Raw genomic sequence first — 24857 nt, forward strand, 5'->3', positions numbered from 1 at the left:
CGATGCTGGGTTTTCCAAGGGTGGGGCCGGTGGGGCCGGGATGGCCGGATGCCGCGGCCGCGGGCGGGGCAAGCTGGTCTCTCCCTCCTCCCTCGGGAGCTGTTGGACCTGTTGTCCCCCCCCCTCCACTTCCGGGCTGCTGGGGAGGGGGACAGAACAGCTTCTCTCCTCCCTCTTCCCCAGCCACCTGTCCTCTAGACAGAAAAGGCAGCGCCCGGAGCGCAGAGGGAAGCGCGCCGAAGCCTGAGCTGGTGAGGGGGCCGGGGCTGCGGGGGAAGACGGGGCTGGAAGCTCGGCCTTCTGGGCGCCCGGGGGAGGAGGGAGGCTGCAGTTTGGGAATCTCGCCCCGGGGAGGAGCAGAGGACGCAGACTCTCGGTTTGTGTAGAGAGGGAAACTGGGAGCCCCGACTCCCGGATCCCTGAGTGAGAAGGCAGGGGCGCTACTCCTCCTTCAGGTAGAGTCGGAGCCAAGTCTACCAGGCTCGGGAAAGGAGGATACGGGAGTCCGGACGCCGGAGTCCCGGAGGGAGAAGGAGATGGGGTCGCTCTTGGGTGGTCTAAGGCATTGTGAGGGGCTGCCGGGAGGGTCCGAGGCTAGACCCTTGGGTAGGAGGGAGAGGCCAGTAGGGGGCGTGCTAAGACCCCGACTCAAATTCCGGTCTGGCCTTCGGGGGTGTGGCGCCCTGGGAGCCATCGAACCCCGCCCCCAGAAACTCCAGGCCACGCCTCCGAGTGCTCAGTTCCAGTCTTTGATCTCCTAGACCCGCCTCCTGGAGCTCTTTTCCACGCGCCCGAGCAGTCGGGAGCTGCTCTGGCCTCGTGGGCCACACCCCCACGCTGCCGGACCACGCCCCCGGAACGCAAGGGCCAGCCCACTCCGCCGGAGCCCGAAGCGGCCATGGGGACGCCGAGCGGCCCGGGGGAGGGGTGCCAGCCGCCTCCGGTACCGGAGTGTGACGCGGAGGACCGGCCCCATGGGGCTACGCAGCCCCAGGTGCACGCGGGGGACGCCCACAAGCCGGAGGCGCCCGAGGTCCCCGAGGCCCCCGAGGAGCCCCAGAGAGTGAAGGAGCTTCCCAGCGGCCGAGGAGCTGAGCAGCAGGCTGAGGAAGAGGAAGAAGTGGGAGAAGGCAGCAGCACGGAGAGCAGCCGCGACGCGGTGAGGGACCTGGAGGGCGAAGGAGGGGTCACGGGGGGACCCAGAGAGAGGCACTGGCGGGTGACAGAGGGACAGGTATAGAGAGACCCGGAGACAGGGAGACAAGGACCAGGACCCAAAAGAGACAGAGACACACACCAGAGACAGAGGCTCAGAGAGATGAGGATAGAGACACAGACAGAAACCCAGAAACAAAGGACAGAGATGCTCAGAGAAACAGAAATTTTGAGAAAGGAAAATACTCTGAGAGGGACAGACATAGCGATTCAGAGATAGAGACTAAGTCGGAGAGACAAAGCCCAGAGAAACAGAGGGAAAGACTCAGACCCGAGGCGGGGGGGGGGGGGGGGGGGGGGGTGGAGAGGGAGGGAGAGGGAGAGAGGCAGAGAGACAGAGAGACAGAGAGACAGAGAGAGAGAGATCTGGGCCTATGAAAACGCAGCGCCGGGAATGGGACCTGGGTATGGAAAAAGGCACCTTCTTTGAGTCGGCCACATACCCCCTCCCCTATTGCCAGACCCTGGGCCTCCTCCCAGGCGGGGGGGACACCGCACCTACACCCTCCCCCACTTGAATCACCGGGCGTGGCGACTGACTGGGGCTGATCAGGACCCCCAGTCCGGGGAATGCGGTGGGGAACGGACCTACCCGGTGGCTGAGGGGTGAGACCTCCCCTCTTGACCACGCACCCTTCAACCTCAGGGGGAGGCTCCGCCCCCAGCACAGATCCGGGCCACGGCCCCCGCATCCACCCAGCCTGGAGAGAAGGTGCGAGGGGCCGCGCGGCGGCTTCGAGAGCAGCAGCTGGAGGCACTGACCCGCGTGGCCCTGATGGAGCAGCGAGTGAAGGAGCTGCAGCGCCAGAGGAAGGAGCTGAGGATCGAGGTGAGGCCGCGGACCTCCTGGGAAGTCTGGCCCCAGCTCCAGGGAAGCCCTCAGGGCCAGGCTCCCAGGCCTTTCCTCCTGCGGAATCCGCTTCTTAGGCCTCCGGCCCTATCCTCCCTCCGAATCCAAGAGCTCAGATTCCCAGGCGTCCGAGTGCCCCGCCTCCACACCGTCCTCGGACCCAGGCCTCTGGGCCCCAGTCCTTGCATTCTCTCCACAGATGGAGGTGGAGGTAGCCCTTCTGCGGGGTGAGCTGGCTGGGGAGCGAGTGGCTGCCCGGCGCGAGGAGGAGCACCTCCGGGAGCTGCTTGGACAGCAGGTGGAAACGGAGCAGGGCAGCCGGGAACAGCGGGAACAGGTCTGGTCCTGCTGGACCTTCACCACCAGTTTCCTTCCTGTGGGACGGATATTCCTGGTGGTGCTCCTGGGACCCGAGCCCCAGGGTTATCCCCGTTCCCCAAGTGGGGATGCTTGGTCTGGGTGGGGTGGGGAATGGGCAGATGTACTTGTTTTCCTTCTCCCTCCCTGACCGTGATTCTAGAACCTGACTCACGGCGGGGGGGGGGGGGGGGGGGGGGGGGGGTTGCGGGAGTGGGGTCTTCCTTCGCCCCGCCTCTTTGGTCTTTAAATGTCATACTGGGAAAAATGTCAAACCAACAAACAGAATAGTCAGATGGTGGCCGTGTAGTTGTGCCCACCGGCTTCAGCAGTGATTAATCGTCCCGTTTTGTTTTCTGTCCCCCAATTTGCTTCCCTATCCCCAGTTTCAAACACAGATCCCAGCTATGATATTGTATGTAAATTCTTTAAGAACCTATTCATTCTCTTTTTTTAAATTAAATTAAAAAAATTTTTTATTTATTTTTAAGAGAGAGCATGAGCAGGGGAGGGGCAGAGGGAGAGGGAGACACAGAATCCCAAGCAGGCTCCAGGCTCTGAGCCGTCAGCACAGAGTCTGATGCTGGGCTCGAACTCACAAACCCTGAGATCATGACCTGAGCTGAAGTCAGTCACCCAGGCGCCCCTCATTCTTTTTTTTTTTTTTAAGTTTATTTATTTACTTTAAAGTTTCTTTATTTATTTTGAGAAAGAGAGAGCTCAGGGGAGGGACAGAGAGAAAGAAGGAGACAGAGAAACCCAAGTGGGCTCCACGCTGTCAGCACAGAACCCGATGCAGGGCTTGAACCCACAAACTGTGAGATCATGACCTGAGCCAAAATCAAAAGTTGGATGCTCGGGGCGCCTGGGTGGCGCAGTCGGTTAAGCGTCCGACTTCAGCCAGGTCACGATCTCGCGGTCCGTGAGTTCGAGCCCCGGGTCAGGCTCTGGGCTGATGGCTCAGAGCCTGGAGCCTGTTTCCGATTCTGTGTCTCCCTCTCTCTCTGCCCCTCCCCCGTTCATGCTCTGTCTCTCTCTGTCCCAAAAATACATAAACGTTGAAAAAAAAATTTAAAAAGTTGGATGCTCAACCAACTGAGCTACTCAGGCGCCCCCTAAGTTGATTTATTTTGAGAGAGAGAGAGTGCGGGGGAGGGGCAGAGAGAGATTTCCAAGGAGGCTCTGCACTGTCAGCACAGAGCCCAACGTGGGGCTCGATCCCACAAACCATCAGATCATGACCTGAGCCGAAATCAAGAGCCGGAGGCTTAACTGACTGAGCCACCCAGGCGCCCCTAAATGTTCCCTGATTTTTGAGGCTTACCTTAAACTCCTCCCACCCAGGAAGTCTTGGATCACCCCTGTAGAAATTGCTCCCGACTCTAGATTCCCGGTCTCTGTGCCCCACTGCCCTGATTGTCTCAGTCTGTTCTGAGTGTAATGGACCCAGCCGTTACAGATAGACAGAACCAGACAGATAGGGTCCCTGCACTCTTGGCCCTGGCACCCAGGCAGGCTTCTGAGTTCTGGCTGGGCTGGCCTCTGTTTCACTTCCTGTGTCCAGACTGTGGCTCAGAGCCCGGCTGTTCTTTCAGGAACAGAAGCAACTGAGCCAGGAGCGGGATCGGGTGGAGGCTCTTCGCCAGCGACTCCAGGAGGCCCAGGGACAACTCGACTCACAGCCAGAGGACCAGCGTGAGCGACTTCTGCAGGGGGTGCAGGAGGTGAGGCTCCTCCAGATACACTCGGGGACCTGGGGTCTGAACCGTTCTTTCCTTTGGACCCAGACGTCCAGGCCCTCAGTCCCCTCCTCCCTCCCTTAGGAGTTCAGGCTCCAGCCCTGTAAGCCGCAGGACTCTGGAGGCTAGACCCCCAGGTCCCTCTTACCTCCTTGACCGGGACTCCTGGCCCCGGCCCACTACCCCCTGGGCCCCAGTCTTTTTTTGCATTCCCACCCGCAGATGAGGGAACAGCTGGATGTGGCCCAGCATGCCTACGAGGACCTAGAGTTCCAGCAGCTGGAGCAGGAGAGCCGGCGGGAGGACGAGGACCGGGACAGCCCCGGGGCCCGGGCACTGGACCCCAAGGTCCGGGAACTTCAGGCCAGCGTGGCGCAGCACAGGGTAAGTCGGGCCGGGCTGGCCCTGCCTCCCTCGCTGCTGCCCTCTGTCTCCTCCATTCCACGACTGGCCCTTTCTCTGTCCTCCTTTCCCGCCTGGGTCCCGTTCTTTGGAGCAGGGACAAGCGTTGATGTTTATGGAGCATTTACTATGTTCCAGGCACGGTCCTAAATGTTTCATGAGTCTTTGCTCATTGAATCATTCAAGAATCCTAGGAGGCAAACCTTACCTTCTTTCCACTTTATAAGTACAGGAACTGAAGGTCAAGGTGCTCGAGTAATCTTTTCCAAAGGTCACTCAGTCTGTAGAGGATAGAGCTGGGATCTGAACCTACTCGGTCTTGGCCACTGCGTTCTCTGCCTCTCAAACCCAAGTCCAAAAAGAGAACCCTGCCGGCCCTCTCGGGGAGTTTCGTATTCAAGGGTCGGACAGGTCCTACTGGAAAAAGTGACATGTTTTGACTATATTTAACACAAAGTTTTCTAAAGTTTTCAATTAGAAGGGTCTGACATGGGTCTCCTTTGCCCACCTCCACTTCTGGATCTTCATCCTGTCACTGTCTCTTCTCCCTTCCTGTCTCACACAGCTTCTGTCTGTCTCTGTTATGTCGCATCTTGTCTCTTTTCTCTGCATCTTTCTCTTGGGGGTCTGTCTCGGTCCCGGGCTCTCGAGGAGGACTTGGCTCTGTGGGAGCCAGCCGGGAGCCCTGGGGCAGCTGAGTGACCAGGTCACTTGGGTGTGCCCTGCAGCGCCGGATCCAGGTCTTAGAGGAGCAGCTCAAGGCGCTGGGGGAGCAGATGGCAGCTGAGAGCAGGGGGCTGAGCCAGAAGAAGGAGGAGGCCCTTGAGGCCCTGACGCAGGTAAGTCCTCCTGGAGGCCTGTGCAGCTGTCCTCACGTCCCTCTGGGGGCATCCCATCGCCACGCGGCCCCCCAGGATGTCTCCTGGCGTCAGGGAAGGCTGCTGGGACATCCCATTTCGACTGCGATATGGGAAGTGGTGATCACTTTGCTCTCCCTTAGGAACGGAGCCGACTGCTCCAGCTTAACTGCCTTCAGGGAACCCCTGGAGGGGACTTCTCTGAGTCCAGCCAGGCCCTCACTAAGGTAAGGGGATGTCCTGCACCTGTCAGCCCCTCCCCCCTCAGACCCAGGAGTCCAGGCCCCCAGACCCCTTCTCCCTTGGGATCTGCATTTCTCAGCCCCCTAAATGTGTTTACCTTTGGGACCCAGGAGTTCAGGCCCCGGAGCCCCCCCTCTGCCCCCCCCAGGGAACAAATAAACAGTCTCTGCCCAGAGCCCTTGTTCCCTAAGACCAGGGTCTAGCTCTCTTGTCACCTTGAGCCTTTGTTTCTCCGTCTGAGAGATGGGCTGACGCTGGAGCCATGAGCCAGAGCATCTGGGAACTGGTGGGTCATCTGTGATCTTTGTGGCTCCCATTAACCTTCAGCCCCTCTCCTGAAGCTCCTGTTCACCCAGAAGACAGACCGCCAGCTGCTGGTGCTGCAGGACCCCGCCGCCCACACCGCCACCGCCACTTCTTCCTGCCTCTTCTCTGTTCACAGCTCTCTGCAGGTACCTTCCCCCCCCATGTCTTCCTGTCACTGCGTCTCCAGAACTTTCATGGTGGCTCTCTCTGCCACGGGGGCATGGGGGACAGGGAGGCGTGATCGAGGGATATTTTAATTTAATTTTTATGAGGCTCAAGCTTCCTGTATCGATTTTCTTTCTTCTGCCTGATATCCCCCCCTCCCCCCGCTCCCCTGGCAAAATGGAACTGGGTGCCCCCAGGAGGACATTTTATTTTTATTATTATTTTAAAAAATTAATTAATTACTTTATTAATAGAATTTTTTTTCTTTTTTTCTTTTTTTTGAGACAGAGAGAGACAGAGCATGAACGAGGGAGGGTCAGAGAGAGGTTTTTTTTTTTTTTTCATTTAAATCCACATTAGTTAACATATAGTGCAGTAATCATTTCAGGAATAGAATTTAGTGGCTCATCATTTACATTGAACACCCAGTGCTCATCCCAACAAGTGTCCTGCTTAATGCCCCTCACCCATTTAGCCCATCGCCCTCCCTCCAGCACCCCACCAGCAACCCTCAGTTTGTTCTCTGTATTTGTTCTCTGTATTGTTCAAACCATCTCTTACAGTTTGTCTCCCTCTCTGTTTTCTTATTATTTTTGCTTCCTTTCCCTTATGTTCATCTGTTTTGTATCTTAAATTCCACGTATGAGTGAAATCGTGTATTTGTCTTTCTCTGACTAATTTCGCTCAGCATAACACACTCTAGTTCCCTCCACGTAGTTGCAAATGGCAAGACTTCATTCTTTTTGATTGCCGAGTAATAATTCCATTGTATATAGATACCACATCCTCTTTATCCATTCATCCGTCAGTGGACATTTGGGCTCTTTCCATAACTTGACTATTGTTGCTAGTGCTGCTATAAACATGGGAGTGCGTGTGCCCCTTTGAAACAGCACACCTGTAGCCTTTGCATAAATGCCTCGTCGTGCAATTGCTGGGTCGTAGGGTAGTTCTATTTTTCAGTTTTTGAGGAACCCCCACACTGTTTTCCAGAGTGGCTGCACCAGTTTGCATTTCCACCAGCAGTGCAGAAGTGTTCCCCCTTTCACCCAGGAGTGCATTTTAAAAGCAGCATTTTAAAAGATTGATAAAAAGGCCTCCTCTCTCCACCCCACTGGCCCCAGCCCCCCTCCCTGGCACAGCTACTTGTTTCTTGGGTACCCCTCCTTCCAGCTCTCCCTAACACTGGGGGTCCCCACTTATTAACAGGTTACAACATTCGTTGAAGGGGTTGTTGCTAACTCTTCAAAATGAAACAGAGTAGAGAGTGTCAGAGGTGGGCACGAGGTAGGGGTGAATATTAGGTGAAAAGCTTTGTTTCAGGGGCACGGTCGCGTCGTAAGCGCTTAGACTTTGGCATATCACGTAAGCGTTTTTTTTTTTTTTTTTTTTTAAGTGTGTGGGGCGCCTGGGTGGCTCAGTCGGTTGAGCGGCCGACTTCGGCTCAGGTCATGATCTCATGGTCCGTGGGTTCGAGCCCCGCGTCGGGCTCTGCTGACAGCTCAGAGCCTGGAGCCTGTTTCAGATTCTGTGTCTCCCTCTCTCTGACCCTCCCCCGATCATGCTCTGTCTCTCTTTGACTCAAAAATAAATAAACGTTAAAAAAAAAAAAATTAAAAAAAAAAAGTGTATATATCAGCCACTCGTTGGCTAACTTTTTTTTTCCTAACTTCACACTCTACCATGGAGATTGTTTTTCACTGATACGTTTAGAGCTGCTCATCATTTTTAATGACTCTAACGACAACAGTATAAGCAATAGTAATGGTGACAGCTGACATTTGTTGAGTCCTTGGAGTGTGCCAGGCACCGTTTTATTTTATTTTTATTTTTATTTTATTTTATTTTTTTTAATGTTCGTTTATTTTGAGAGAGAGGGTGCGCGTGAGCTGGGGAGGGCCAGAGAGAGAGGGAGACAGAGGATTCAAAGCGGGCTCTGAGCTGAGAGGGGAGAGCCCGATGCCGGGCTTGAACTCGGGAACCATGAGATCATGACCTGAGCTGAAGTCCGATGCTTACCCGGCGCCCCCCAGGCACTGTTTCAAATGCTTCGCATGGATTCACTCATTTGATCTTTGCAGTGATACTACCCGGTGGGTTCTTGCCTCCTTTTTTTTTTTTATAGGTGAAAAAATGGAGGCAGGGAGGTGAAGGTAGTTAACTCACTGGAATGCAGCAGGGATGGGATTTGAACCCAGGCACTGTTTTCAGTGCACTAACCGTTCCAGGCTCTGGTGGGGTACAGAGGTCTACACGGGGGGCATTGAGCCTGACCTCAATGGGGCTTTGGGGATTTGAGGCTTTTGTAGTTTACGCAATGCTGTTGTGAATACCCGTGTGTGTATGTGTCCTTTTTTGTACACACAATGATACCATTAGTTAATATTAATTATTATTAACGTTATTGTATTGTCTGATATAATTATATGCAGCGTGTAATATGTAATATATAGTATTTATTAATTAGTAACAATCATGATTTTTCAAAAAAAAAGTTAAGGTTTATTTTTGAGAGAGAAGGAGAGAGTGTGAGTGGGGGAGGGGCAGAGAGAGAGGGAGACACACAATCCGAAGCAGGCTCCGGGCTCTGAGCTGTCAGCACAGAACCCGATGCGGGGCTCAAACTCACAAACAGTGAGATCATGACCTGAGCCAAAGTCAGATGCTCAACCGACTGAGCCACCCAGGCGCCCCAGCAATCATGATTTTTGAAGGCTTAAGGTAGGCCAGGGTCTGCTCTAAGCCATTTTATCTTATTTATTTATTTATACACTCATTCATTCATTCATTCATTCTTTTTAAGTAGCTCCATGCCCAATATGGGGTTTGAACTCACCACACTGAGAGCAGGAGTCACATGCTCTACCCAACTGAGTCAGCCAGGTGCCCTCTAAGCCATTTTATCATTTTGAAGCTATTATTTGGGAGTGAGAAGCAGTCATATATTGGCAGTGTGACATGGTACCATCTAATACATATGTCATGACATAAATCTATCTATAAAAAATATTTCCTTCTTTGCTCAGAAGAACCCCCAGAAGTAGGTCCCATTATTATCTGGGTGAAGGGTTTGCAGCTCTTCCGTATGGGAAATGAACTCTCCAGCTGGTTCCCCTGGCAGCCTGATAAAGGTGAAGTGACAACTGGGTTGCCAGGCAACACGACGTCGGGTAATTATGATCCTTAGAAGTAAATTGCATATCTATAAATACTTGCTGGGAGGCCCTGTCCATTCCTGTGGAGTTATTACCTGAGCTGTTGGCTCCCGTGGGTCCTGTACCCACCGCGTGGATCTCATACCCACCTTGCGCCTGGATGTCACCTGGGGGAACGTTCCAGGCCCTCTACTGGGTGTTCTGCACGAGGTCACTCACATCATCCTTGCACCGACCGCAGCAGCAGGATGGTGGGACGGCGCTCACTTTGTAGAGAGGAAAGCAAGGTCACATCCCCAGGAAGTGGCCGAGATAGCTTTGACCCAGGTCTGCCTGTTTCCACGGCCCATGCCTTTCAGGAGGCAAGGGTGTCTCAGGAATCCTTCAGAATCCAAGTGGGCAACGTGGCTAATACTAGCTCGGAGGGAGCAGCTGGAGACTGCCGGGCGCAATTTGAGCCCGGGGAGTATTTATTTACTCAGCCAGGTAAACAGACAAATGAAGAGTATTAACAAACAATATTCTTCCTTGCTCCTTCCTCTCTGTGCCTCCAGGTCCTGTTAAGTCCCTCCCAAATCCAACCCTCCCCCCACCTTTCCAGGCTCACGTGATAGCTGAGAGTCCTGACCCTGCTTGGGTCCAGCTGTTCTCCCACCTCCTAGGTGGTTGAACTGAGACATGCCTCTTTGCCTCAGTTTACTTAGCGGCCGAATGGGAATCACAGAAGCCACTGGTTAGTGGCTAAAGTGCTCAGCATGATGCCTGGCACGCAGTAGGTGTTCGGTGAATGTGCTGCTGTTACTATGATTATAATTACAATTATTAGTAGTATTATAATTATTAGCGCCCTTCTTCCACCTACTCCCACCCTCATCTTTGGTTTGGGGACCCTAGACCAGCCTCTTCATTGATAGCTCTCTCCACCTTACTTTTTGTCTCCCGGCAATCTGTTTCCCACACAACAGCCAGTGATCGCGACCCCTCCTCCTTCAGTCCTCCCCACCAAAAGCTGTCAGCGGCCCTCTGGGCCTCCTCACCTCAGCCTATGAGTCCTTCCATGATGTGGCCCCTGCCCGCTTCTCACCACTGTCCCCCATACACGCTCTGCTGAGCTGCAGGAGCGCTGACCTGCCAACATCCCATACTTGCTCCTGCCTCAGGACCTTTGTATTTGCTGCTGCTTCTACCTGAAACACTGTTCCCCTCAGTCTTCCCTGGCCAACTGTCATTCTTTGGGCCTTAGAGTCAGCATCCAGACCCACCCTTCCAGTTGGAAGGTGATCCTCCTTTCTGACACCTTGTTATCTTTACTCACAGCAATTTATTTTTTATTTTTTATTTTTTAACGTTTATTCATTTTCGAGAGACAGAGCATGAGTGGGGAAGGGGCAGAGAGAGGGAGACACAGAATCGGAAACAGGCTCCAGGCTCTGAGCTGTCAGCACAGAGGCCGATGTGGGGCTTGAACTCACAAACTGTGAGATCCTGACCTGAGCCGAAGTCGGACGCTCAACCGACTTAGCCACCCAGGTGCCCCATCTCACAGCAATTTCTGATGATGCACTTACTTGTATGATGGTTTATTTAGTTCCTACAACATAAGTGCCATGCAGACAAGGCTTGAGTCTACCTTGCTGACTCACTTCCTCAGTGCCAGGTGTCTAAGGTCTCAGCGAGGGTGTGCTGGGAACATCTTTCGAAGCAAGGAAAGAATGAACAGACATGGGCTCAGTTTCCTCCCTGTGAAGGGGAACGAAACTTTCCCAGCTCCTTGGGCTTTTCCTTTTTTTTTTTTTTTTTTTGATGTTTATTTATTTATTTTTGAGAGAGATAGCGTGAGCAGGGAGGGGCAGAGAGAGAGGGAGAGAATCTCAAGCAGGCTCCCTGCTGTCAGCACAGGGCCCGATGAGGGGATCGAACTCACGAAGCCGTGAGATCGTGACCTGAGCCAAAGTCAGATGCTTAACCGACTGAGCCACCCAGGAGCCCCCCTGTGGGCTTTTAGAAGTTTAGGTAACTCTGCAGAGTGCCAGGTACGTCGTTAGGCATATAATGAGCACTTGATAAATACTTGAAGTTCTTATTTTTTCAAAGTTAAAAAAAATTTTTTTAAATGTTTATTTTTGAGAGAAAGAAGAGAGGGAGTGAGAGCGTGAGCCAAGGAGGGGCAGAGAGAGAGAGAGAGAGAGGGTCCGAAGCGGGCTCTGTGCTGACAGCGGACAGCCCAATGCGGGGCTCGAGTTCGCAATCCTCAAGGTCATGACCTGAGCCACCCAGGCGCCCTGGAACTTTTTTTTTTTTTTTGGTTAGAGATAACATGAGTGTAGAAAATCACGTGGAACACTTGCACAGCTTAATGATTACATGGGAACACTCTGGAACTGCCAGCTATGTCAGGAGGTAGACCCAACAGCTGCTCCGGAAACCCGCCGCATGCCCCTGAATGATGACCCCCTCTGCCTCCTAGAGAGTGGCCACCAACCTGACCTTTACAGTATCTATAGTCTCTCTCTTTGCTTTCAAGTTCCATCAGTTAAGTGTGTGTCCCTACACACTATAGTTTAGTCTTCCTTTTTCTTTTTCTTTCTTTCTGTCTTTTCTTTCTCTCTTTTTTTTTTAAGTGGCTGTATGCTTTAAGTCTTTATAGACTTCCCCCTCTGGTTCTTTTTTCTGTCCCCTTGGCAATTTACTTGGGGAGGAAACCAGCTGGGCGTTTCGTGGAGTTTCCCAGGCAGGGTTTGCTGATTGCCTCGTGGGGGTCATTGTCACCTCTCTGCCTCTTTGTATTTCCTGTAAAGTTGACTGTGGGGCCCTGAGCAGATGCAGGCTCAGCTTTGTGCTGGGCGCTGTGCACCTGTCTCTTTTTCTGGAGTGGGTGCCTCCATCTTTATGAGGGGTCTCAAGTGCTAAAATTCTAGTCTGTTGTTCCTCTTCACCAATTCATTGCAATACTTCTGTCGAGAGACTTGCCTTCCTTTACTGTTACTAACTCACGGATTAAATATCTTTTTTTTTTTAATGTTTATTTTTGAAGGAGAGAGAGAGTGTGAGTGGGGGAGGGGCAGAGAGAGAGAGAGACAGACAGACAGACAGACAGACAGACAGAATCCGAAGCAGGCTCCAGGCTCCCAGCTGTCAGCACAGAGCCCGACGCAGGGCTCGAACTCATGAACCAAACTGCGAGATCATGACCTGAGCCGAAGTCGGACGCTTAACCGACTGAGCCACCCAGGCGCCCCACAGATTAAATATCTTGATGAGTTGTGATCTACAGCAGTGAGTACCCTTGCTGGTGCTCAAATTATGCAGCGTATTGTTTTTATTATTCTTTTAAAAAATATTTTATTTTGGGGGCACCTGGGTGACTCAGTGGGTCAAGCGGCCGACTCTTGATTTTGGCTCAGGTCGTGATCTCACGGTCGGGAATTTGAGCCCTGCATGGGGCTCTGCGCTGATGATGCGGAGCCCGCTTGGGATTCTTTCTCTCCCTCTCTCTCTCTCTCTGCCCCTCCCCTGCTCAGGCTCTCTCCATCTCTCAAAACTAAAAAAAATAAACATTAAAAAAACCCACACATCATTGTTTAAGGAAAGGTTTTATTTTGGGGGCGCCTGGGTGGCTCAGTTGGTTGAGCGTCCTACTCTTTAGTCTTAGCTCAGGTCATGAACTTGTGGTTTGTGGGAGCTGCTTGGGATTCTCCCTCCCTCTCTCTCTGCCCCTACCTCACTTGTGCACATGTGCATGCTCTCTCTGTCTCAAAATAAATAAACTTAAAAAATAAATACAAATTTTTATTTTTAAGTAATCTCTATACCCCACATGGGGCTCAAACTTACAACCCCGAGATCAAGAGTCACCTGCTCCACTGGCTGAGCCAGCCAGGAGCTTTTATGATTATTTTTTTTTAATGTCTGTTTGTTTTTGAGAGAGAGACAGAGAGAGAGTGCAAGCAGGGGAGGGACAGAGAGAGAGGGAGACACAGAATCTGAATGGGGCTCCAGGCTCAGCTGTCAGCACAGAGCCTGACACAGGGCTCAAACCCACAAACTGTGAGATCATGACCTGAGCTGAAGTTGGATGCTTAACTGACTGATCCCCCCAGGCGCCCCAAGGCGCTCCTATTTTTATCATTCCTTATTATCTATGCAGAGTTGCTGTTTTTTCTTTCTTCTTCTTCTTTTTTTTTTTTTTAAGTTTATTTATCTTGAGAGAGAAAGCAGCAGCAGCATGGGGCGGGGTGGGGGGGGGGGCAGAGAGAGAGAAGGAGAGAGAATTCCAAGCAGGCTCCGCACCCTGAGTGCAGAGCCCAATGCAGGGTTCTATCTCTCCAACCGCAGGACCATGACCTGAGCCAAAATCAAGAGTCAGACACTTAACAGACTGAGCCACCCAGGCAACCCTGTTTTTTCTTTTTAGAATGATTTCATTGTTCTTTGTTTTTCTTTCTTTCTTTCTTTCTTTCTTTCTTTCTTTCTTTCTTTCTTTCTTTCTCTTTCTTTCTTTCTCTCTCTCTCTCACTGTCAAATAAGTTTGTCTTCATTTTTTTGTTTTCAACGTTTATTTATTTTTTTTGGGGACAGAGAGAGACAGAGCATGAACGGGGGAGGGGCAGAGAGAGAGGGAGACACAGAATCGGAAACAGGCTCCAGGCTCCGAGCCATCAGCCCAGAGCCCGACGCGGGGCTCGAACCCACGGACCGCGAGATCGTGACCTGGCGGAAGTCGGACGCTTAACCGACTGCGCCACCCAGGCGCCCCTGTCTTCATTTCTTAGTAACTTTTTATTTTGAAGTAATGTAAGACTTACAGAAAAACTTCAGAAATAGTAGAAGGAATTCCTGTACACCTGGCATTCAGATTCTGTAATTAACATTTTACCACATTTGACATTTGCTTTCTTATCCTTTCTCTCCATACACACACACACACACACACACACACACACGCGCACACCCACACACTTTACTATCTTTCTCTGCAGCATGATTCCCCTTTACCCCTAAACCCTTCCTACATTTATTACCTAGGGTCAAGGTCACTCTCTTATAAAACCACAGTGCAGTGATCAAATTCAGGAAACTAACACTGAGATAATACTAGTAAAATAACCAGATCCTATTCGTATTTTGTCAGCTGTTCCACCGTTGTTTTTTTCTAGCAAAAACCAAAGTTTTTTCTGGTCCAGGAGCACAGGTTACATTGGGTTGTTATGTTTATTTTTTTTTTTTAAAGCCAAAATTCCCCTTGTTCAGCGTTTGAAGGGTATGGCAGGATATTCAGGGAGATGACTCTCCCACCCTTGTTTCCATCCATCAGTCCACCTCCTGGGCACAGCCTGGGTTACCAGTTTATTTATTTAGAGAGAGAAAGAGATAGAGCGAGCAGGGGAGGGGCAGAGGGAGGAAGACAGAATCCCAAGCAGGCTCTGTGTTGTCAGCGCAGAGCCCGACACCGGGCTCGAACCCACAAACCGTGAGATCGTGACCGGAGCCAAAATCAAGAGTCAGCCGCTTAACCACCTGAGCCACCCAGGTGCCCCTAGAGTTCATCCGTTTAAAGTGTACAATCCAGGGGCGCCTGGGTGGCTCAGTCGGTTGGGCGTCCGACTTCGGCTCAGGTCACGATCTCACGGTCCGTGAGTTCGAGCCCCGCGTCGGGCTCTGGGCTGACAGCTCAGAGCCTGGAGCCTGCTTCAGATTCTGTGTCTCCCTCTCTCTCTGACCTTCCCCCGTTCATGCTCTGTCTCTCTCTGTCTCAAAAATGAATAAACGTTAAAAAAAATTTTTTTTAATAAAAATAAAGTGTGCAATCCAGTGGTTTTTAGTATATTCACACACAGAGTGGTGCAGCCATCCCCACGATCCGTTTTACAGCATATTCATCACCCCCAGAAGAAACCCTGCATCCTATAGCTGTCACCCCTCAATGTCCTCTTCCCCCATCCCCTGGCAACCACGAATCTACTTCCTGTCTCTAAATCTGCCATTCCGTGCCTTGCCCTGCATGGTCCTTGGTGACTAGCTTCTTTTCCCCAGCATCACATGTACAGTGGCTTTCTGATAGGAGCCGAGTAGCTACTGGTTTTCCTTGGCGGTCCTCCGGCTTAACAGTTGAGACTGAGTGCCTCTTCCTGTGTGCATGGGCCTTGTGTGTTTGTTTGTAGGGCTCCATCGGCCTCCAGAGGACTGGAAGCCTGCCCCGGAAGAGGGGAGAGAGAGCGAGCCAGAGGGGATCCCCCCGACCTCTATCCCTCCACTGTACTGGTGAGGGTCTCCCCGCACCTCCCCCCCCCCATTATTCCCACCTACCTCCTTCCCCCCACCACCCTTCCCCTGGCAACGATGGAGGAATCTGGATGCCTGTAAGGGGTGGGGGGTGCTTAGACAAGGGAGCATCCTGGTCCCCTAGCCCCAGCCCTTCTTTTCCAGGACCCCTGCAGGCCTCGGCCCTCCCAGCAACATCGGAAGACTCTGGAAGACACCCACTCTATCAGCTGCTGAACTGTGGCCCTGGGAACAGGTGAGACGTCAGGGAGAAGGTGGGGAAACGGGAAGAGGCCAGGCCACTGGAGCCTGCCCTGGTCTCTGTTCCCTCCTCCCAGCTGTGGGGCCCTCCACCCAGACATCGCCCGCATGGAGCGGCTCCTGCAGCAAGCTGTGGCGGAAAGGGAGCGACTGCTCAAGGCCAGGGTGAGACCCCAGCCCCTCCTGCTTAGGGTCAGGAGATCCTACTCCAGCCCCTCCTCCCTCAGACCCAGGAGTCCAGGCCCCAGCCCCTCCCCTTTCAGACCCAGGGATCCAGCCCCCCCAGCCCATCCCCCCTCAGACCCAGGGGTTCAGGCCCCCCAGTCCCCTCCTCCCTCAGACCCAGGAGTCCAGGCCCCCAGCCCCTCCCCTGTCAGACCCAGGGATCCAGGCCCCCCCCCCCCCAGCCCATCCCCCCTCAGACCCAGGGATCCAGTAAGTTTTCCCCCACTTCTTATTGGTTAGCATCCTCATTGGGTCCTTCCTCCTGAACCCACAGGAAGGGATGAGAAGAAGCACAGAAGGTTCCTCAGGCCCTGTTGTACCTGCCATCATGGTCAGTCCACCCCTGCCCTCAGCCTCACCTCCCTGCTCTGTTTCTGCCCTGGCCTCTGCCCTTTATCTCACCCTCTCCTCTCCTCGAAAGGCATAGAAAAGTGACCTTGGCAAGGGGAGGGGAACTAAAAAGGCCTGGTTTCTGTTCCCACTATGTCCATGACATGTCCTCGGGTAACATGCTCTACTTCTCTGTGCCTCAGTTTCCTCTTCTGTAAGTAGGTGACAATGTCAGCAGTTACTGTAGAATGAGGGCAACTATATGCTGAGGCTTTTCAAAACTTTTTTTATTTATTTTTTTATTAAAAAAAAATTTTTTTTTCCAGCGTTTATTTATTTTTGGGACAGAGAGAGACAGAGCATGAACGGGGGAGGGGCAGAGAGAGAGGGAGACACAGAATCGGAAACAGGCTCCAGGCTCTGAGCCATCAGACCAAAGCGGGGCTCGAACTCATGGACCGCGAGATCGTGACCTGGCTGAAGTCGGACGCTTAACCGACTGCGCCACCCAGGCGCCCCAAAATAAAAAAAAAATTTTTTTTAACGTTTATTTATTTTTGAGACAGAGAGAGACAGAGCATGAATGGGGGAGGGGCAGAGAGAGGGAGACACAGAATCTGAAACAGGCTCCAAGCTCTGAGCTGTCAGCACAGAGCCCGACGCGGGGCTCGAACTCACGGACCACGAGATCGTGACCTGAGCCGAAGTCAGCCGCTCAACCGACTGAGCCACCCAGGCGCCCCTCAAAACTTTTAAAAATGTGTTTGAGTTTTTAAAAAACTTCACTATACAAATATTCAAGCATATGCAGAGGTAGAATAGATTGATAAGCCCCTGTATACCCAACATGCAGCTTTGGTGATTATCAGTCTTTTTTTTTTTTTTTTCTTTTTTAAAGATTTTTTTTTCTTAAGTAATCTCCACACCCAACGTGGGGCTTGAACTTACAACCGCAAGATCGAGAGTTGCACGCTCCACCAACTGAGCCAGCCAGGCGCCCCAGTGATAATCAGTTTTGAATCTTGTTTGACTTGCCAGCTTTGTTTTACTGATCCCTCACCTACTTCCCATCTTGCACTGGAATATTTTAAAGCATTTTTTTTTTTAATGTTTATTTATTTTTGAGAGAGAGAGACAGAGACAGAGCATGAGCAAGGGAGGAACAGAGACAGAGGGAAACACAGAATACAAGCAGGCTCCAGGCTCTGAGCTGTTAGCACAGACCCCAATGCAGGGTTCGAACCCACAAACCATGAGATCGTGACCTGAGCTGAAGTCCCTCGCTTAACTAACTGAGCCACCCAGGTACCCCATGCACTGGAATATTTTAAAGCAAATTCAGACATTGTATCATTTCGTCCGTACCTCACTGTGTATCTCCAATAGATAAGTTCTCTTTTCAACATAACAAAAATCCCATTGTCACACTTTATGAGATGATTAATAATTCTGTAAGATTCTAATGTGTGATCCATATTCACATCTTCCTAATTGTCGCCGAAATGTCTTTTTATGGTTGGTTATTCAAATCTGGATCCAAACAAAGTACACACAATGCGTTTAAAATGTCTCCTAAATCTCTAATACTAAGAACCCTCTTGGGGCGCCTGGGTGGCTCAATCCGTGAAGCATCGACTTCGGCTCAGGTCATGAGGATCTCCAGGTTCACCGGTTGAGGCCCCGCCTCAGTCTCTGTGCTGACAGCCTGGAGCCTGCTTTGGATTCCTTGTCTCTTTCTCTCTCTCTCTCTCTCTCTCTCTCTCTCTCTCTGCCCCTTCCCCATTCTTGCTCTGTATCTCTCTCAAAAATAAATAAAAACATTAAAAAAAAAAAGAATCCTCCCTCCCTACTTTTTAAAAAATGCCATTTATTGGTGGGGAAAAAAAAAATTGAGTCATGTATCCTGTAGAGTTTTGCATATTCTGGATTTAGCTGACTGTTCCTCATTAAAATTGTATTTTTATCTATGCTAATAGCATGAATACAAATGCTTTGCATTGGGGGAAGTGAGGGTCGCCCATTGTACCTCTGGAGGCCCAAGCGTTTTCTCTTGCTGAGAAGACTTCGAATCTTATTCTATACTTCACGTGCACCGATCGAACCATATTTTGTGAATTTATTTTTCCCGTAAATGATCACTTTGTTCCCAACCTGCTTTTGTGTTTTCTCAACCATCTGTCCTTTCCTTATTATTATTACTTTTTTTTCAACCAATATTTGAGTGCCTACTGTGTGGTAGACCCTGGGGTAAGGCAGTGACCCAAATGACAGTCCCTGCCCTGGGGGAAGCTGGCGTTTAGGGAGGCACGTGGAAAAAAACACCAGCATCAATAAGTAAAATAAACAGTGTGTCAGGGGCTGATAAGAGCCAAGGAGTAAAATATACCGGGAAGGGCAGTGGAGCCTTTGGGCTGTCAGGCATGAGCTCTGCCTCATTAAAAATGAAGCACTCCTGCTTTGGAGCATCATCATTTATTCATCAGCCCCCTGCTTTGTGCCTGGTCGCGCCTCCCCCACCCCCACCCCAGTTTCACCCCAGGCCGCCTTCTTGTGCGCATGCCCGATCGCGGGGCTGGGACCCTGAACAAGAGCTGGAGAGCTTGTCCTTGAAACACCCTCGTGAGGAGGGTGCTGTGATAGCTCCGAATGTCAGCACAGGGGAACCGAGGCTCCTAGAGGGGCAGGGGTTCCGTGGGGGTGACATGGAGGGGCAGCGGTGGAGTCGCGAGCCCCGAGCCCGTCTATTCTCCTGGATTGGGGCCCCGCTCTGCCACGTCCTACCTGGGTAACCTTGGTGAGTCACTGCCTGTCTAGAAGCCTCAGTTGCCTTATCTGGGAAATGGGGACAATAGACGGTGTTTTGGTTTTGTTTTTTCTGTTTTGTTTTTGAGAGGAAGGAAGGTGATCACCACTGTGATCACTTCCCACAGTGCTGAACACGGAGTGAGACCTTTCATACACGTTGGTGACCGTTAGTGTAACTGTCTGGATTTGGCGACAGGACCCATAGAAGATTCCAGGCCCCGCTGGCTGACCTTGTAACTGCTTCTTCCCCTCCTATGCATTCCTCCAGCTCCTCTGCACCTGCCCTCCACCTTCCCCATCTCCATGCAGTGAGTCTCCTCTGTTTCTCAACCGTCTTTGCTCTGGCCTCACTTCTGTTTCCTCAACTCGTTTTCTCAGCCCTTGATACCCAAGGCGTGGCCCATGGGCCAGCAGCACTGACCCCTGGGAGCTTGTTAGACATGCAGAACCTCACACCCACCCCTGACCGAACCCGAGGCAGCATTTAAAAAATTTTTTAATTTAATTGTATTGTTTTTATTTTAGAGAAAGAGAGAGCAAGCATGTGATCGGGGGAGAAGGCAGAGGGAGAGAGAGAAAGAGAATCTCAAGCAGGCTTCACGCTTGAGAAGGGACTCCATTCCACGACCCTGGGATCATCACTCCAGCTGAAATCAACCGACTGATTTCAGTTGGGACGATCAACCTACTGAGCCATCCAGCCACCCTCCCCCCTCCTCCCCTGTGGCTGCATTTTTAACGAAATTCCTAGGGGGTCTGCCTGTGCGCTCAAGTCTGAGACAGTGCTCTGAGCCTCAGCGTGACTGTGGGGGATTATACCATTCTTTGCAGGGAAAAGAATAGGCGCGATCAGGCTGGGCCTTACGAACAGTAGACACTTTCATTGCCTTAATTTTTTTCCCTTCTATGGCCGCCAGAGATGATCGCTGTGCTTGGTGAATCCTGGCTCTGTCGGCTCTAGCTGTGTGACTTGGGCCTAGTGACTTAACCTCTCTTGGGTCTTGGTTTCCACAGCTATAAAATGGGGGTAATAATGTACTTGCGTCCCAAGAGAGTTTGAGGGGGCCGAGGGATTGTCCCTATAAAGCGCTTAGCACAGGTAAGAATTGCTGATTTCATCACAAGAATAACCACAATAGTAGTAGAAACTGCTCTCAAGTATTGATCACTGACTTGGTCCCTGTTGCACAGGATATGAGGGTCCCACTGGGCTCCCTCACTTCTCTGACATAGCTCTTGTGTTTCAGAGTGAACTCTAGGGGCGGGAAGACCTGGATTTGTGTTTCAGCTCTACCACCTAGAAGCCCTGTGTTATTTTATATTTTTGTACCTCAATTTGCTCATCTGTAAAATGGGGCTCCTAGTAGCCCGGTTCCCGAGGGCAGTCCTGGGGAGTCAAGTTGTTGCTGCTACAAAGCCCTGGGCAAGGTGCCATGGTCCAGAAACGTAGCTGCCAGATCACGATCATTCTCAGGATGGACACTCTGGATATTGCTGTTGAAAGGCTGTGGCGGGCCTCACAGGTGAGCTGCAGGACCAACCCCTCCCTGACCCTTTGATGTCAGCCGCCCCCTTCTCTTTCTTCCTCAGGCCCCGCCCACGCCCCCGCCCCGCCCCCCAGGCCCCCGGGTCTTGGATCTCAGGCAGCACCTGGAACGCTGGGGCCACAACCCGGAGAACTGCCCGCACGTGAGGGTGTCGGGGGGCTGCTGCCGCGGATCCCTGGTGAAGATGGGCGGCCGCATTAAGACCTGGAAGAAACGGTGGTTCTGCTTTGACCGCCAGGCGCGCCGCCTGGCCTACTACGCCGGTAAGCCCCGCCTGGCCGCCTGGGACCCGGGACCCCAAGACCCTGGAAGTGGCCACAGCGGAGGCCTTCCCCACCGGACGCCTAAGAGACAACCCCCCCCCCCCCCCCTCCGCCCCTTTCTATCTTAAGGCCACGAGTCTGGCTCCCCAGCCCTAGGAGCAACCTGGAATCCAACCCCCCAGCCCTCCTCAGTAACACGGGTGACAGTTTCATACAGTTCTGGCCCCCCAGACCCCATTTTCCTAAGACACCCGGGAAGAGTCTGAACCGACATTGTCCGGGTCCTCTCCCACCCTCAACACCCAGGGGTCCAGGCCCCTCACCCTCCCTCTCCAGGAGAGCCCATGATTCTGAACCTCTCCTTGAGTCTCTTTTCTTCTCCAAGACCAAGGCACTCAGGGACCTAAGACTCCAGCTCCCCAGACCCCATTCCCCAGTCCTGTCAGTCTCCCTTCCAACCTCAACATTCACCCACCTCCCAGCCAGGGTATTTTAGGGACCTTCAGACTCTGTCACCAGTCCCTCACCCCAGCACCAGTCTCTGGACTTGGGTCCGGCCATCCCCGCTCTGACTCACAGATGCAAACCTCTCACTGGCTGTTTCTCCCTCACCTCCCTCCATCAGACAAGGAAGAGACCAAGCTCAAAGGCGTCATCTACTTCCAGGCCATAGAGGAAGTCTATTACGACCACTTACGCTGTGCCTTCAAGGTGAAGCCCTCGTGTGGGACCCCCCTGCCCTCCTGGTCAGAGGCCCTGCAGTCAAACCTTAGCTTGTCCCTGGGAAAGGCCACCCAGAGATTGCACCATCAGGGTACTCCACCCAGCACAAGAGCCCACCGGTCATCTCACTGTAGCAACCAAAAATTAACAGCCCAGTCTCTGGCTCTCTGCCACTGTTACTTGTCTTGGGGCAAAAAAAAAGATCTAGAGCAAAAATTTGGCAGGCTCTGATGCCAAGCTGGGAATAAATGACTGAAGACGGCAGGGTGAGGACCCAGGCGGCCTGGGACCATCTTAAGGAGATGATCGTTTCTCAGCCTCTGCCCATAGTTGCCAAATGGGAATGGGCCACATGGTGTCACTTCATACTCTATTACCCTGGAGGACACAGGAATTCGAAACTTGTACAAGTGCAGTGCCAGAAATGTAAATGTTGGCAACTGGTATAGTATTTAGAGAGCTCTGGAGAGCAACCGACTATGGCCTTTTATTTTTTAGGAATGTTTATTTTTAAGGGAAGGGAGAGAGAGAGGCAGATAGAGAGAGAGTGGGAGGCACAGAATCTGAAGCAGACTCCAGCTCTGAGCTGTCAGCACAGAGCCCGACGCGGGGCTCGAACTCACGAACCTCGAGATCATGACCTGAGCCGAAGGTGGACGCTTAACCGACTGAGCCACCCAGGCGCCCTGACTATGGCCTTTTAGAGCTTAGATTGGAACCCCAGCTGTGGGACCTCAGGAAAGTGACTTCCCTTAGCCAGCTTTATTTTTCTCCCCTCCAAAATGGGCATAGTTCAATCCCGTTTCCTCAGAGTTGAGAAGGTTAACAGCAGGCAATGGGCGTAAGGGATTTACTCAGTTCGGGGCCGGCAAGTAGGTACTTAATAAATGGAGTGTAGATACTAGCTTTCCCCAGTGACAAACCAGGAGAACCTAGATTCTGGAAAGGGGAAATTTGAAAGCTTGTATTTCTAATATATAAGGTAGACTACAAAGGGGACATGAGTCCTCCATCTAAATTCCTCCTGCTCCCCAAATTCGAAGACTCCAAATGTTAATTCGTTTGGTTTTCATAACCCAGTGAGGTAGGTAGCATTATTTACGAAGACAGATGGGGGACTTGGTTCAGAGAGCCTAAGTAACGTGTCCAGTGCCACACAGCACATAAGTAGCAAGGCTGGGATTCGAACACAAATGCCCCCTTAACCACCTTCACTCTGCTTACTCCAGAGCCCCAACCCTCGCCTGACGTTCTGCGTGAAAACCTACGAACGCCTCTTCTACATGGTGGCACCGAGCCCCGAGGCCATGCGCATTTGGATGGATGTCATCGTGACCGCCGCGGACGAGAATCACGCCCCTGAGGGGCCCCGCCCTCCCGGGGGCCGTACTGGCGAGGCTCCGCCCCCGCCCCGCCCGCGGCCTCGCCTGCTGTGGAAAAGCCCCGGGCCCGCCCCTTCGGAACTTCCGGGAATCCTGCAGGTGCCGCGGCTCGGCGGGCCCGAGCCGCGGCGTTTGGGGCTGCAGGTGCCTTCCCGCTACGGGAAGCCAGCCTCAGGGGCCCTGCCCCGGGCAGGAGGAAGATTGCAGGGGCGGGAAGGAACTATTTATTGGTGCTCCTGTGATACCGAATTAAACACGGAGGAAAACAGTGATTGCTGCCGTGGTTTCTAGCACAGGCGTCCCGGGCCCCTTCCTAGGCAGGATGTCCAAGTTATAGGTATCTCTGAGCGCGAAGCGTCCCACTGCCGGTTCTCTCCTTAGGAATGGAGGCCTTCATCATTAAGGTCAAGGCGGGGAGAAGGAGGTGGGGAGGCATGCGTCTTTAGTCTTTGGTAATTTTGCTATTTTCAGTTTGTGGGACCCCCCCCCCCCGCTTCCACCCTTTATGACTTGACTGAGCTCTTGGCAATTTCTAGGAACTTCTAGGCTCCTGTCCTCCAGGCCCTGGCACATAATTATTCCCTGTACCCTGCCCTTGACCAGCTAGCTCCTCCTTCCTCAGGTCTTCTTTGGGATGTCCCCTCCTTCAGGAAGCCCTTCGTGGCTCCCTCAGCTGGGCCAGGCATCCCACTTTGAGCTCCCCTCTCCCATTCCTGAACACCCTAGGTCATCACTGGTAATGGGTCTGCGTCCCTTATGGACTGGGAGTCCCATGAGGTCAGAACCAGAGGTGTCCTGGTTACTGCCATGTCCTCAGCACCATAGGACACGTTTCATTCCATGAAAGCGGAGGAAAAATGCTTCCCTTTCACCTCTTGGTCTTTGTTCATACTGTTCCTTTTGCTTAGGCACTTTTCCTCAGTCCACCCTACTACTCATCACTTAGGTCATAGCTCAGGTGGTTCCTTCTCCAGGAGGCCTTCCCTGACTTTCCGGGCTGAGACAGGTGCTTCCTCCGGGCTTCCTCTGTGCCAGCCCTGATCACTCGGCCTGTGCTTCTCCCATCACAGCCTTGAAGACACTGGGTCCTCACTGCTGATGAGGGTGTCTTCCTGTGCTGAATGGGAGTCCCAGGAGGCAGGGATTGGGACTGTTTGGGTCACTACTGAGTCCTTGGCACAAGCTCTCAGTGCAAACAAGGTGTTGAAGGAATGTCTGCTAGCTGAATAAACTGACGAGAAAGAGCTGCTGAGGACTGAGGGACAGTGGAGAACAGGCAGACAAAGGGCTCTTCTTTCTTTAGATCTTCCTCAAGGTGCTCCTCCTTCAGGAAGCCCTCCTTGATCCACAGTCCCCTGGGATCACTCACTTTGGCGTGGACCACTCACCAGAGTGTAGAGACAGGTCTTCACCCACTGGGAAGACCTCTCTGGAAGTAGGTACTCAGTCCCTCTGGTCCCCATTTCCCCAGGACCTAGGTGTCCCGTTGCAGGATTTTTTGAGGATCCAGATGTGGTGCTCCTGAGTCCTGGGAATGCAAACACCCCAATCCTCAGGCCCTCAGGGATCCCCGGTGTCCCTTGGCCTTCACCTCCAGGTGCGAGACATCTGGATTCTTGGATCAATCCATTCCCAGCCCCTCTACAAACTGAATGCTCACAAGAGCAGGAATTGTTAATTTTCTCTCTCTCTCTCTCTCTCTCTCTCTCACTCTCTTTGTGTGTGTGTGTGTGTGTGTGTGTGTGTGTGTGTGTGTATGTGTGTGTTTTGG

The 24857-nt window shown here is 52.3% G+C and overlaps 1 protein-coding gene across 2 annotated transcripts; it reads left to right on the forward strand.

The window, feature by feature from the left end:
* The first annotated feature begins 126 nt into the window (after nt 1-126).
* PHLDB3 (pleckstrin homology like domain family B member 3) lies at nt 127-23387 on the forward strand. Of its 2 annotated transcripts, none has more exons than XM_043598721.1 (16): nt 127-251; nt 762-1159; nt 1862-2044; nt 2265-2363; nt 4018-4146; nt 4384-4545; nt 5292-5402; nt 5564-5647; nt 6005-6115; nt 15451-15550; nt 15716-15806; nt 15889-15976; nt 16311-16367; nt 20762-20981; nt 21607-21692; nt 22934-23387. In XM_043598721.1, the coding sequence occupies exons 2-16, from the start codon at nt 899-901 to the stop codon at nt 23375-23377; spliced, it is 2226 nt and encodes a 741-aa protein (XP_043454656.1). In that variant the 5' UTR covers nt 127-251; nt 762-898; the 3' UTR covers nt 23378-23387. The 2 variants fall into 2 exon arrangements, with proteins under 2 accessions (XP_043454656.1, XP_043454654.1); XM_043598719.1 differs by having other exon boundaries at nt 128-251; nt 2265-2402.
* The last annotated feature ends 1470 nt before the right edge of the window (nt 23388-24857 follow it).

This window comes from Prionailurus bengalensis, chromosome E2 (assembly GCF_016509475.1).
Source record: "Prionailurus bengalensis isolate Pbe53 chromosome E2, Fcat_Pben_1.1_paternal_pri, whole genome shotgun sequence".
Taxonomy (NCBI): Eukaryota; Metazoa; Chordata; class Mammalia; order Carnivora; family Felidae; genus Prionailurus; species Prionailurus bengalensis.